General features: G+C 42.9%; 1 protein-coding gene across 1 annotated transcript in view; it reads right to left on the bottom strand.

The window, feature by feature from the left end:
• LOC112262123 (E3 ubiquitin-protein ligase SH3RF3) overlaps window positions 1–12,813 on the bottom strand; it is a 69,077-nt gene extending 56,264 nt beyond the window's left edge. The window contains exon 1 of the mRNA XM_042306773.1: window positions 12,164–12,813. Within this exon, the coding sequence (XP_042162707.1) occupies window positions 12,164–12,538 (375 nt within the window). The 5' untranslated portion in view covers window positions 12,539–12,813. The remainder of the gene's footprint in view (window positions 1–12,163) is intronic.
• Window positions 12,814–14,908: the final 2,095 nt, after the last annotated feature.

Genomic DNA, 14,908 nt, shown 5'->3' with positions numbered 1-14,908 from the left:
ACAGACTCAGTGAGCATATGAGCTGCACTTCCTAACCCCTGCCCAATGTATGACCATATTAGAGAGACATATTTCTCTCAGATTACACAGATCCACAAAGAATTCGAAAACAAATCCAATTTTGATAAACTCCCATATCTACTGGGTGAAATTCCACAGTGTGCCATCACAGCAGCAAGATTTGTGACCTGTTGCCACGAGAAAAGGGCAACCAGTGAAGAACACACACCATAGTAAATACAACCCACATTTATGCTTATTTATTTTATCTTGTTTCCTTTAACCATTTGTACATTGTTAAAACACTGTATATATATATATAATATGGCATTTGTAAAGTCTTAATTGTTTTGAAACTTCTGTATGTGTAATGTTTAATGTTTAATGTTTATTGTTTATTTCACTTTATATATTCACTATATATATATTATCTACCTCACTTGCTTTGGCAATGTTAACACATGTTTCCCATGCCAATAAAGCCCTTGAATTGAATTGAATTGAGAAGTAAAGAGAAAAGTAGTATGATTCCTGAAGCTGTTGTCACACACACACACACACACACACACACACACACTCAACAGTGTGGGTGACTGTACATCTGTCTCAGTGAATATGAGTGACTTATTTGGAACGAAACATCACATGAACATTTCCATTTCACTATTTCCCTAGAAAACAGGTACAGTTCCATTATACATATTTGACTGACTGGGAGTGACGGATCTTCAGATCTAAAGATGAGAGAATGTTTCTTGCTCATGCTGTGTTTCATTTTTAGTGAGAGAGAGAGAGAGAGCTGGCAGCTGTATTCAGCAGATAGGCATTATAATGCCACACAGAAAAAGACAAAGAGAAGCAGAGAGAGAGGAAGAGGAAGATGGGGAGAAAGCAGGAGAAGGGAGACAGGGGTTGAGAGAAAAAAGGCAGCGAGCGCTGAATGATGTACATATGGGGTAGAAGAGAAAAGTGTCTGCAGGGGTTTGCTGGTCTCAGTTGAACTCTGCCTTCTCCAGTAGCTCTCTATCATAGCAGCTCTGTGTGTGTGTAGGGGAGATGGTTCAATGATCCACGCTCATGTAATGGGAAAGGGCAATTTCACATGGAGACTCCAATTTTTCATTTCAAATCAAATCAAATCAAATCAAATTTTATTTGTCACATACACATGGTTAGCAGATGTTAATGCGAGTGTAGCGAAATGCTTGTGCTTCTAGTTCCGACAATGCAGTAATAACGAGCAAGTAATCTAACTAACAATTCCAAAAAAAAAAACTGTCATACACAGTGTAAGGGGATAAAGAATATGTACATAAGGATATATGAATGAGTGATGGTACAGAGCAGCATAGGCAAGATACAGTAGATGATATCGAGTACAGTATATACATATGAGATAAGTATGTAAACCAAGTGGCATAGTTAAAGTGGCTAGTGATACATGTATTACATAAGGATGCAGTCGATGATATAGAGTACAGTATCAACGTATGCATATGAGATGAACAATGTAGGGTAAGTAACATTATATAAGGTAGCATTGTTTAAAGTGGCTAGTGATATATTTACATCATTTAAAATTTAGGCCAAACAAAAACCATTGATTTCAAAGTTCAACAAACCATACTCTATGGATTACTTTTAACAATTTACACTAAACATTTTATAAAACAAACACATTTACTCGAAGAACTGTGCAGTTGCACAAGTTTGGTAACAAAATTTCTGTAGAATCTCCATCCATTTCTTTTGTGTCCATGTTTTCCAAAAACTCTGTTAAATATCTTGTCACGACTCCGACCGAAGGACACTCCCCTTCCTGTTCGGGTGGCGCTCGGCGGTCGTCGTCGCCGGCCTACTAGCTGCTACTGATTATTTCCTCCCCCTCCTTATGTGTTGATTGTGTGCACCTGTTTTGAGTTAGGTAGTAAGGCTTTATTAGTCAGCCGGCCCGCAGGGTTCCTTGTGCGGGATTAATTATTGTGATCGTCTGTTTGGTGTACTTGTGTGCACGTCTATGGGTTTTGTGTTTTCCCATTTTGTCGGTTTTCCCTGGACAGTTTAAGTCCCCCTGTTTGGGGCATTTGTTTGTTCAGTACGCCCTGTGTTTTTGTGAGGGTTGGCTTATGTTCAGCATTTCTCAGTGCATTAAAATAGCACTCCCCTGAACTCTCTGCTTCCTGCGCCTGACTCCTCACCCACTACACTCAGACCGTTACATATCTGCTCTGAATGAAGACTCAACATGTCTGAAGAAGGAATGGGGTGTCAGCTATGACATGACACCTTGACTTTGTCAAAAGTGGATTTACACCCGGTGACAGAATTGCAGAAACAGAACTTCATCATGGGTCCCTGATCTGTACTACCCAGAAATGCATCATAATGGATATGATGGTCATTCTCTTCATGGTGATGTATCCTGAATAGGTACACAAAGGTAGAAATATGCAATATCCTCCTTTGCATATTTGGGTATTATTCTACACACAGGCTATTATTTTTTATGAGCTCTTTAATGAGTACAGTATAGTTCAGTACAGTACAATACAGTACATTATAGTGTACTCAACTCTAGTGTGCTCTACTGTGTTCTGTACTGAACTCTACTCCATTCCACTCTACTGTACAGTATAGGACTGTAGTAAACTATACTCTACTGTACTTTTCTTTACTGTACTGTACTGTATTGTGCTCTACTGTACTGTAACGTACGTACTGTACTTTATTCAATAGGGATGTGCATCTTTTCCTTTCAAGACGATTGGATATGTACATGAACGATACGTTTGTGTGTGTGTGTGTGTGTGTGTGCGTGTGTAAATGATGTATGTCTATGGTGTATTAAAGTTTTCGGCACCTGACCTGAGCCATAAGGGAGACTAGAAATCTACCACCCCACTACCACTATCAGATCACAGTTTGGTTCTGAAATCACCATCCCCCACTAATTAACTTCTCATTACCATTTACAAATTAGCTATGACATAGCCAATGAATATATAGCACAACTTTAGATTTCATCCCCATCTCAAAATCAAATGGTTTTGACCGTTTGGAAGTTTTTACTGCAAAGCAGTGAGCCTCGCAAAGGTGATTGCTGTCCTCATTATTAAATAATTAACTTTACCCTGTATATCTAAAATGAAACATATTACATTTTTTTATTTAACCTTTATTTTACTAGGCAAGTCAGTTAAGACAAAATTCTTATTTACAATGATGGCCTCCCAAAGGCAAAAGGCCTCCTGCGGGGACGGGGGCTGGGATTAAAATGTATATATATCAACTACCGTTCAAAAGTTTGGGGTCACTTAGAAATGTCCTTGTTTTCCATGAAAACATACATGAAATTAGATGCAAAATGAATATACAAGGTTATATAAATAATGATTTTTCTTTTTCTCCCCAATTGTTAGTAGACTATCTTATCTCATCACTACAACTCCCATACAGGCTCGGGAGAGACGAAGGTCAAGAGCCATGCGTCCTCCGAAACACAACCCAACCAAGCCACACTGCTTCTTAACACGGCGTGCATCCAACCTGGAAGCCAGCCGTACCAATGTGTCGGAGGAAACACCATACACCTAGCGACCTGGTCAGCGTGTACTGCGCCAGGCCTGCCACAGAAGTCACTAGTGCGCGATGAGACAAGGATATCCCTACCCTCCCTAGGCCAATTGTGTGTCGCCCCATGGACCTACCGGTCGGCTCTCGACAGAGCCTGGGCTCGGACCCAGAGTCTCTGGTGGCACAGCCTTAGACCACTGCGCAACCTGGGAGGCCCATAAATAATCATTTTTAATTGAAATAATAATTGTGTCCTTCAAACTTTGCATTCGTTAAAGAATCCTCCATTTGCAGCAATTACAGCCTTGCAGATCTTTGGCATTCTAGTTGTCAATTTCTTGAGGTAATCTGAAGAGATTTCAGCCCATGCTCCCTGAAGCACCTCCCACAAGTTGGATTGGTTAGATGGGCACTTCTTATGTACCATACGGTCAAGCTGCTCCCACAAGAGCTCAATAGGGTTGAGATCTGGTGACTGTGATAGCCTTCCTTCTTCAAAATCCCTTTTACCCTGTACAAATCTCCCACTTTAGCACCACCAAAGCACTCCAAGACCATCACATTGCTTCCACCATGCTTGACAGAAGGTGTCAAGCACTCATCCAACGTTTATTTTTTTCTGTGTCTCATGAATGTTCTTCTTTGTGATCCGAACACTTCAAACTTAGATTTGTCTGTCCAGTGTCTGTGTTCTTTTGCCCATCTTCATTTTTTTTTATGGCCAGTTTCTTTGCAACTCTGCCTAGAAGACCAGCATCCCGGAGTCGCCTCTTCACTGTTGATGTTGAGACTGGTGTTTTGCGGGTACTATTTAATGAAGCTGCCAGTTGAGGACTTGTGAGGTGTCTGTTTCTCAAACTAGACACTCTAATGTACTTGTCCTCTTGCTCAGTTGTGCACTGGGGCCTCCCACACTTCTTTCTATTCTGGTTAGAGCCAGTTTGCGCTGTTCTGTGAAAGGAGTAGTACACAGCGGTGTACAAGATCCTCAGTTTCTTGGCAATTTCTCGCATGAAATAGCCTTCATTTCTCAGAACAAGAATAGACTGACGAGTTTCAGAAGAAAGGTCTTTGTTTCTGACCATTTTGAGCCTGTATTCAAACCCACAAATGCTGTTGCTACAGATACTTAACTAGTCTAACGAAGGCCCATGGTATTGCTTCTTTAATCAGAACAACAGTTTTCAGCTGTGCTAATATTGTTGCAAAAGGGTTTTCTAATGATCAATTAGCCTTTCAAAATGATAAACTTGGATTAGCTAACAAAACGTGACATTAGAATACAGGAGTGATGGTTGCTGATAATGGGCCTCTGTACTCCATTAAAAATCTGCCGTTTCCAGCTACAAGAGTGATTTACAACATTAACAATGCCTACACTGTATTTCTGATCAATTTGATGTTATTTTAATAGTAAAAAAAATGTGCTTTTCTTTTAAAAACATGGACATGAAAGCTTTGTAGTAGGGCGTTTAACACAAAATCCGTGGAGGGGACAGCTGAGTATTATACTGTCTCAGATGCATATAAATAGATGAGAGAGCTTCCTACTGCCTGAGCTATGTTGTTGATGTACATTAAGAAGAGTGAGGGGCCTAGGATCGAGCCTTGGGGGGGTTCCTCACGTTGGTTAGTGAGCGAAGCTGGGCACAGTGTGCAGTTTGACTAGGCTACTGATATTGTCTGGGGTTGCTTGGCATGCAAAATTACTTGTAGATCAATGACTGTCAACACAGTTACTTGCAATAAATGTGAGAGGTATTTTCAGAAGGTAGAAAGAATGTAATATGAGCAACAACAACAACAAAGTGAACGGGCCATTCGTAACGTTTGAATAGATATTCTGACCGATGCGTGCTACATTTGGATCAGTTAAGGGGTCTGCAGACCGATGCACTTGTATCTTAAACATTTGAATCGGGACTGATGGGTATCGGTGAATCGTTACATCCCGTAGTACACTACTGTGCTCTACTGTAATGTACGGACTGTAATGTCTAAACTTGTGAAACATAGACGTCTATGATTGGTTCAGATTTGGTCCGGTCCGTACCAAATATGAACCAATCATGGACATCTATGTTTGGGCCAAATGAAGGCAGGTCCAGATGTCTGTGGACATTGAAATCAAGTCTAGGGTGAACTGACCGAATTTGATGGATGGATGTCCGGTGTCGTTAGGTGCTCAGTGGTTGAGGATGCTGGTTACAGTAAATGGAAAGAGAGGGGGCTCATTGTTAGGTGTCAGTTAGAGCCGGGAGAAGTGACATTAATTGGAGAGAGAGAAAGGAGTGAGAAGAGACAGAGTGAGAGGGTGAGAGAGAGAGAGAGAGAGAGAGAGAGCGAGAGAGAGAGAGAGAGAGGGAAGGAGATAGAGAAAGATAGAGAGGGGGGGTTGTCACACTTGCTTAGACCACCAGATGACAGAAAGAGAAAGACAACAGTTATCAGCTGAACATAATATTATGCCAGCGGAAGGGAGGACAATAGCAAGTGAACCAACTGTGGTCTGTGCCTACTATGATTTCCCATTGTAGCCAATTAAATTGCAGAAATGTTTGTTACAGATTTTTCTGAAATTCTGTTACCGTAAAAACATTACTAATTCATAGGTATACCTTAATTTGTTACTTCCCAGGAACTTTCATTATCCTCCCTCCTCATGAGGGACAGAAATTATAAAATATCTTAAAGATACAGCATGTGGGTTTTTGGTAACAGATTCAAGGCACAAGGCAATGTTTCTTCAACTTAAAATATATAGAAAAAAATTATCCTAAATTAAATATGTGTTGATATTAGTCTGCTGGTCTTTACTACAACATGATTTTGTTTTGGTTTATTTCTAATATATTTGAAGACTTTTTCTGGTAGATGTTTTATAAGACCTCTTTTCCATCTGTTGGACAAGAAATCAAAGCCTTTGCTTGTTCCTATTTTTTATGATGGAAAATGATTATATTTACTGTGGATATAGATATTTTGTACCTGTTTCCTCCAACATCTTCACAAGGTCCTTTGCTGTTGTTCTGGGATTGATTTGCACTTTTCGCAAAAAAGTATGTTCATCTCAAGGAGACAGAACGCATCTCCTTCCTGAGCGGAATGAAGGCTGCATGGTCCCATGGTGTTTATACTTGCGTACTATTGTTTGTACAGATGAACGTGGTACCTTCAGGTGTTTGGAAATTGCTCCCAAGGATGAACCAGACTTGTTTCTGAGGTCTTGGCTGATTTCTGATGATGTCAAGCAAATAGGCACTGAGTTTAGGTAGGCCTTGAAATACATCCACAGGTTCACCTCCAATTGACTCAAATTATGTCAATTAGCCTATCAGAAGCTTCTAAAGACATGACATAATTTTCTGGAATTTTCCAAGCTGTTTTAAGGCACAATCAACTTAGGGTATGTAAACTTCTGACCCACTGGAATTGTGATACAGTGAATTATAAGTGAAATAATCTGTCTGTAAACAATTGTTAGAAAAAGTACTTGTGTCATGCACAAAGTAGATGTCCTAACCGACTTGCCAAAACTATAGTTTGTTAATAAGACATTTGTGGAGTGGTTGAAAAATGAGTTTTACTGACTCCAACCTAAGTGTATGTAAACTTCCAACTTCAACTGTAGTACTGTGCACACAAATAGGCCTATTTTTTTCTCCCTGCTCAATAAGAGATTACCAAACCATGTGAATTTGAGGTTGGGTGACGATAGGTTAGGACAGGCTGGTTTGGTAAGAGGCCACTAGTCTCTCTGTCAAGCTGCTCAGATTGAATGAGTCTCTCTGGATAAACATCACTTCACCTCGCACTGAGATAGAGAGAGATCCCCAGGCCTCCTGAAGAAACGGAGGTTTAATTTCCAGCAGGATAATAATCAGCATCACTCAACCAGGCAGAGAGAGGGATGGAGGGAGAGAGAGGCTCTAAAGATGATGGACTCTCCATTTCCCTTTACACGCACAGAGATATAGCCAATTACACACACACTGCATCTCAAAGCACAGAGAGGAGATAGCCAATTCCACACACACTGCATCTCAAAGCACAGAGAGGAGATAGCCAATTCCACACACACTGCATCTCAAAGCACAGAGAGGAGATAGCCAATTACACACACACTGCATCTCAAAGCACAGAGAGGAGATAGCCAATTCCACACACACTGCATCTCAAAGCACAGAGAGGAGATCCAATTCCACACACTGCATCTCAAAGCACAGAGAGGAGATAGCCAATTACACACACACTGCATCTCAAAGCACAGAGAGGTAGATAGCCAATTACACACACACTGCATCTCAAAGCACAGAGAGGAGATAGCCAATTCCAGGCACTGGCAGGCAGAGTACAGAGAAGAGGTTTTAAATTCTCCGTCAGGACTATGGAACTCTGCTAAGCTGCAACCTGAGGAGAGGTGTGTGTGTGTGTGTGTGGGTGGGGGTAGCAGCTAAATTAGGCTAATCAGCCTGATCAATGACATCATTTCCACATTTCCTTTGGCAATGTCTCTCTGTTTGAAAGGACTTATATCTCATAGCTCTGACACCTCTCTCTCTCTCTTCCTCTCTAGCCTTCTCTCCATCACTCCTGTTTTTTCTGTCTCTGTCTCTGTCTCTCCCTCTCTCCTCCTGTAGACTAAACAGAGAGAAAGCAGACCCTGGTCGCAACAGGATGTGGCACACTGCTCTCACACACGCACAGAGAGAGAGAGAGAGAGAGAGAGAGAGAGAATGAGAGAGTAAGAGATGTTTCCACTATATACGAGAGATGCTTCCATGATATAGCCTAATCCCTCAGAAAGTGTTCCACAGGAGACCATTAACACTTGACTTTCATAACAGTTTAGACCTGGAGGATGAATAACCATGTCTGGGACTTGAAGTCTCATGGTAGATCCTGTGATAATACATCAGGCTTTGGCTCAGTGGGCTGACACATTCTTGAGTTGCACAGAGAGGTGATCTGGTCAGTCACATTGGTAACAGATCATTTCTTATTATCCTCTCCTCCGTGTCTGAATTCATTTTCCAGCACTAGGCCAGCCGCCAGACCTGACTGACTTCTTACCCTCATCTCCATACTAACAATGGTAGGGGGTTAACTTTGTGTGTGTGTGTGTTTCTGTGTGTGTGTGTGTGTTTCTGTGTGTGTGTGTGTTGAGGCGGGATGGGGGTTAACCCTTAACTTCTTAGTGATCCCTTCGCACGCCAATCCCATTAATACTCATAATAATAATTCATAAATCATACAAGTGTTATACATGGGTTTAAAGATTAAATTCTTGTTAATCCAGCCACAGTGTCAGATTTCAAAAAGGCTTTACGGTGAAAGCAAACCATGTTATTATCTGAGGACAGCACCCCATCAAACATACACATGAAAATCATAATTCAACCCGCCAGGCACAACACAAAAGTCAGAAAAAACATATAATGCATGCCTTACCTTTGAAGATCTTCTTCTGTTGGCACTCCAATATGTCCCATAAACATCACAAATGGTCCTTTTGTTCGATAAATCCTGTCGTTATATATCCAAAATGTCCATTTATTTGTCTCGTATGATTCAGAAAATACACCGGTTCCAACTTGCACAACATGACTACACATTATCTAATTTGTTACCTGTAAACTTGATCCAAACATTTTAAAAAACTTTCCTTGTCCAACTTTCTGTTTTTAAATGTAAATAATCAATAAAATTGAAGACGGAATAAACTGTGTTCAATACCGGAGGAAAACAAAGTGGAGCGAGCTTTCAGGTCACGAGCCCCAACCACAACAGTACATTTCACTCGACCCTCGTTAATAATATGCATATCCTAGGTTTTCTGGGCCTGAGTAGCAGGCAGTTTGGCACACTTTTCATCCGGATGAGAAAATAGTGCTCCCTAGCCTGAAGAAGTTTTTAACCCCATGGGAATAGCAGCCAAGCTGAAAGCTTGTTTAGCCCACAACACCCCATCTAGGCCAATAAACCCATCTGCATCTCCACCCCCCAGCCTATACACACACATCTGCATCTCCAACCCCAGCCTATATACTATCTGCATCTCCACCCCCAGCCTATATACTATCTGCATCTCCACCCCCCGCCTATATACTATCTGCATCTCCACCCCCCAGCCTATATACTATCTGCATTTCCACCCCCAGCCTATATACTATCTGCATCTCCACCCCCCGCCTATACAATATCGGCATCTCCACCCCCAGCCTATATACTATCTGCATCTCCACCCCCCGCCTATATACTATCTGCATCTCCACCCCCAGCCTATATACTATCTGCATTTCCACCCCCAGCCTATATACTATCTGCATCTCCACCCCCAGCCTATAAACTATCTGCATCTCCACCCCCAGCCTATACACACACATCTGCATCTCCACCCCCATGCCTACACACTATCTGCATCTCCACCCCCTGCCTATATACTATCTGCATCTCCACCCCCTGCCTATATGCTATCTGCATCTCCACCCCCCACCCTATACACACACATCTGCATCTCCACCCCCAGCCTATATACTATCTGCATCTCCACCCCCAGCCTAAACACTATCTGCATCTCTACCCCCCAGCCTATACACTATCTGCATCTCCACCCCAACCTATATACTATCTGCATCTCCACCCCCAGCCTACACACTATCTGCATCTCCACCCCCCCAGCCTATATACTATCTGCATCTCCACCCACCAGCCTGTACACCCCTCTCTTTTTGTTCTGCATTTCTCTCCCTTTTTCTCTCTCCCTCTCTCCCACTATAAGTCTCTCGCTCTCTCTTCATACAAGTACAACAATACTATATTGTTGTATGTGTGTATTACATCAGGCCAGGCAGCAATGTATACTATGTCTCTGCCAGACAGCCATAGGTCCTGTCAGTCAGTTTATTACCATGCAAGATTAGCCAGAATCAACAACCAGACACTCATTACGTTACAGATTCCCTTTACCAATACTTCATTAATACCACATGAATACTGCATTAATACTTCATTATGTCCACATTAATACTGCATGTGTCTGGCTCCCCTCAATGGGCTCTCCATATCATAGGCTCTCCCTGTGCGACTGTGTGTGTGTGTGTTTGTGTCAGCAAAGACAAAAGGTTCCCTCTGAATCCTCCCTGCTCTTCATCCTTCAAACTGAGGCAGCCACACACACACACACACACACACACACACACACACACACACACACACACACACACACACACACACACACACACACACACACACACACACACACACACACATATATATATATACAAACAGTCACACACACATACACACACTAAATGAGATTCCTGCTCCTTAATAAATGTTGAGGGTGTCTTTGCCAGAGTGTGAGTGCTCCGATGAATAAAGCACAGCTACGCCTGGCTGTCTAGTCTGAAGGAGACATCTTAAACTAACACATCGAGAGAGAGAGAGAGAGAGAGAGAGAGAGAGAGAGAGAGAGAGAGAGAGAGAGAGAGAGAGAGAGAGAGAGATGGTTGCCTCGGAGCATTCCACACATCTACGATCAGTGTTTAGATTCTACTGCTTCTGCTGGTGGCTCTGGCAGGTCTGCTAGCTGCACCCCACCAGACACTCTGTCTCTCAGTCCTAGACTGTTCAATAGTCACCCTGCTCCCCTTCAGTGGACTGGGAAGTATGAGAAGAAGAAACACTGGTATGTTAATAATTTATTTTTATTTTTATTTAACCTTTATTTTACTAGGAAAGTCCGTTAATAACAAATTCTTATTTACAATGATGGCCTACCCCGGCCAAACCCGGACAAAGCTGGGCCAATTTAGCGCCACCTTATGGGACTCCCAATCATGGCCGGATGTGATACAGCCTGGAATCGAACCAGGGACTGTAGTGACGCCTCTTGCACTGAGATGCAGTCCCTTAGATGCTGCGCTACTTGGGAGCCGGAACTCACAATCAAAGAGGATTGTGAGTTACATTTTGTATACTATGTACACTACTTGGGCCAAAGACATGACATGGCATGACATTAACCTTTTCAAACAAACAAACATAATGGGCCCAAACATCTGTTATCATATTAATCAAACTAGACTATGTATAAGGAAGAACCCCAACATCCAACCATGTCATTGTTCTGGCTGCTTTGTTCAGTCTATGTTATGAAACATGCTATACTGCTGCAGCTCTAGACTACACAGCCAGCCAATGAGGTAACTAAACCATTTCTGTCTACACCTGGCTTGTCTGTCAAGCAACAACATGAATAGCACAGGTGAAGTACTCTCTCTTTCCATTATTCCCCACCCCCTCTCTCCCTCCCTCTATAATTGTCTTTAGCTGCAGGGGCCAGGGGTGGATATCACTGATGTCTTTCAGCACTTTATTGTATTTAACATTGAGGTGCTTTCTTTTCTTCCTGATGTCACATTAGATTTCCCAAACAGATTCCCAGCTATAATGCAATATCACCCCCCACACATGTTTACAGCAACTCTGTTCTGGAGGACTCCAGCCAAGGAACATTCTGTACAGCAAGTTGGCAGCCAACCAGCCCAAATACGACGTCAGATTAGACCGTAGCAGAGCCACGTACCTTGACCGGGGGGCTTCGTGTGGCCACCGGCAGGTCCCTGATCCCACTGCCCGGGGGAGAGGCGCTGATCCCGGCTGCACAGCCCTGAGACCGCCCGCCTCCCACTAGGGACTGCCTGGTACTGCCTCCATTCCGTGGCCGCTGTTTGATCCCGTCCAGCAGACGGACCAGCAAGATATTCGCGGGAAGATCATCCACCTCACAGCCGACTAGGATGCGACATTCTGGGCATCTCAGTTCGTTCCTGGAGCTGACTATGTTCTCCAAGCAGCGGCGACAGAAGGTGTGTTGGCAAGGCAGGACTTTAGCTGTAGTGTCCAGCCGCTCCAAACACACTGAACACTCCAATAGATCCAACAGAGACGACTCGTCCATCTCACACTGCGTTATTAATGACGTTAACCGAGTGCGTGTTTCTTGTTTCTTGTTGCGCGCGTAATGCACCAGAAACTGAAGAATGCATATCGGCGTAAGGCTGTTTAAAAGCACAATTTCCCACAACAGAGCCCGTGCAGGGAACCAGGCAGCCCCTCTCGCTCTCTCTTCTATTTCTCCTCGCCCTCTCTCTCTCTTTGCTTGCTCGCACAGCTGTGCAGAATGCAGTGAGGTCACGCTCTGCTGTGCAATTTCCCACAACGAAGCCCATGCAGGCAACCAGGCAGCCCCTCTAGCTCTCTTCTTTCTCTCCCTCTCTCTCTCTCTGTGTGTGTGTGTGTGTGTGTGTGTGTGTGTGTGTGTGTGTGAGAAAGAGAGTGTGATGTTACTGTTATTCTATGGGGATGAACAGAGTGTGGAATGCATTCAAGTGGTATAATGCAACACAGATTATCCCCAAAACCTGTCACCATCTCTGATGCGCTAGTAGTGTGGCTTATCTTTATAAATAATGTGTCAAGTCAATAAGCGAACTGAACCAGATATTTGGTAGACTCCATTAGGAGAGTAGGTCATTCTACCACAGAATAACCAACACCAGTGGCGGTTGGTGCCATTTAAAATGAAGGAGGACGATTCCATTTTTTTAATGAGCATGGCTTTATTTCTATTACAGCATATTGGATGACTGTCATTCATATTCCATTCACCAAGCTCAATGTAACATCAATAGGTTTAGGCTACTACATGATACTCAAATTTTCTCTATACCCTTCATGAGGTTGCAACAACCTAGTCTATGAATGAAAGTTTACAACATAGGTGCACACGGGTCGAGAGAAAAATTTGAGGTGACAGACAGTGACACATGGACAGACACTATTGACTGCATCTAGCTGATCTAGGGTGTAATCATTAGTCCAGTAGTTGCAAATGAGAGTTTCTATTGAACAAATTCAGGTTTGTTATAATCCCCGTTTCGTTCCGTTTGCTTCCGTTTAAGAAACGTTTTTCAACAGAGTCTGTGGAATCCCCTGATCACACGTAACCACAGTTCACTTTCATAGCAGCCAAGTTGTATTCCTTTTCATGCCTATGCTCTCTCCCCCTCTCACTATTTCCTTTCGCTACTGGACTTCAATGCACTACACATCAGCTGTATGTGACCAGGCAAAAAAACTTTCCAAGCCAAACCATATCATAACCACTACACACAGCCTACATCGTTGTCACCATATTAGCTAAAGTAATGCCATAGTCAACATAGCTAATAGACCTAACGCATTAGTAAACCCACTACAATCTTGTAGTAACGTTGCAGTATACAGTCAGTGAGCAGTTTACCACTTACACAGGTAGGCACCAGTGGCAATACATTTGTAAAATCAGGATGTCCTCCGGAAGTTGTCATAATTACTGTGGAAGTCTGTGGAAGGAGGTAAGAACCATGAGCCTCCTAGTCAATGTACCCAGAGGAGAACAGAAGCTAGCTGTCCTCCGGCTACTTCAAAAAATTGTTCTAATAAATGTTACCTTTATTTTACTAGGCAAGTCAGTTAAGAACAAATTCTTACTTACAATGACGACTTACTAAAAGGCAAAAGGCCTCCTGCGGGGACTGGGGCTGGGATTAAAACATTTAATTTAAAAAATATAGAACAAAACACACATAACAACAAGAGAGACAACACTTGCTCCTACCTATCTCTCTGATTTGGTCCTGCCGTACATACCTACACGTACGCTACGGTCACAAGACGCAGGCCTCCTAATTGTCCCTAGAATTTCTAAGCAAACAGCTGGAGGCAGGGCTTTCTCCTATAGAGCTCCATTTTTATGGAATGGTCTGCCTTCCCATGTGAGAGATGCAGACTCGGTCTCAACCTTTAAGTCTTTACTGAAGACTCATCTTGTCACGCTCTGACCTTTATTTCCTTTGTTTTGTCTTTATTTAGTATGGTCAGGGCTTGAGTTGGGGTGGGCAGTCTGTGTTTGTTTTTCTATGTTTGGTTTCTGTTTCGGCCTAGTATGGTTCTCAATCAGAGGCAGGTGTCGTTAGTTGTCTCTGATTGAGAATCATACTTAAGTAGCCTGGGTTTCACTGTTGGTTTGTGGGTGTTTGTGTCCGTTTGTCGCCATCTGCCGTTACACATCTCTTCAGTGGGTCATATGAATGAGTGTAGTCTGGCCTAGGAGTGTGAAGGTGAACGGAAAGGCTCTGGAGCAACGAACCACCCTTGCTGTCTCTGCCTGGCCGGTTCCCCTCTTTCCACTGGGATTCTCTGCCTCTAACCCTATTACAGGGGCTGAGTCACTGGCTTACTGGTGCTCTTTCATGCCGTCCCTAGGAGGGGTGCGTCACTTGAGTGG

Source organism: Oncorhynchus tshawytscha, linkage group LG26, assembly GCF_018296145.1.
Source record: "Oncorhynchus tshawytscha isolate Ot180627B linkage group LG26, Otsh_v2.0, whole genome shotgun sequence".
NCBI lineage: Eukaryota > Metazoa > Chordata > Actinopteri > Salmoniformes > Salmonidae > Oncorhynchus > Oncorhynchus tshawytscha.
The sequence above is the reverse complement of the archived record's forward strand: the minus strand, read 5'-3'. Positions and strand labels throughout refer to the sequence as shown.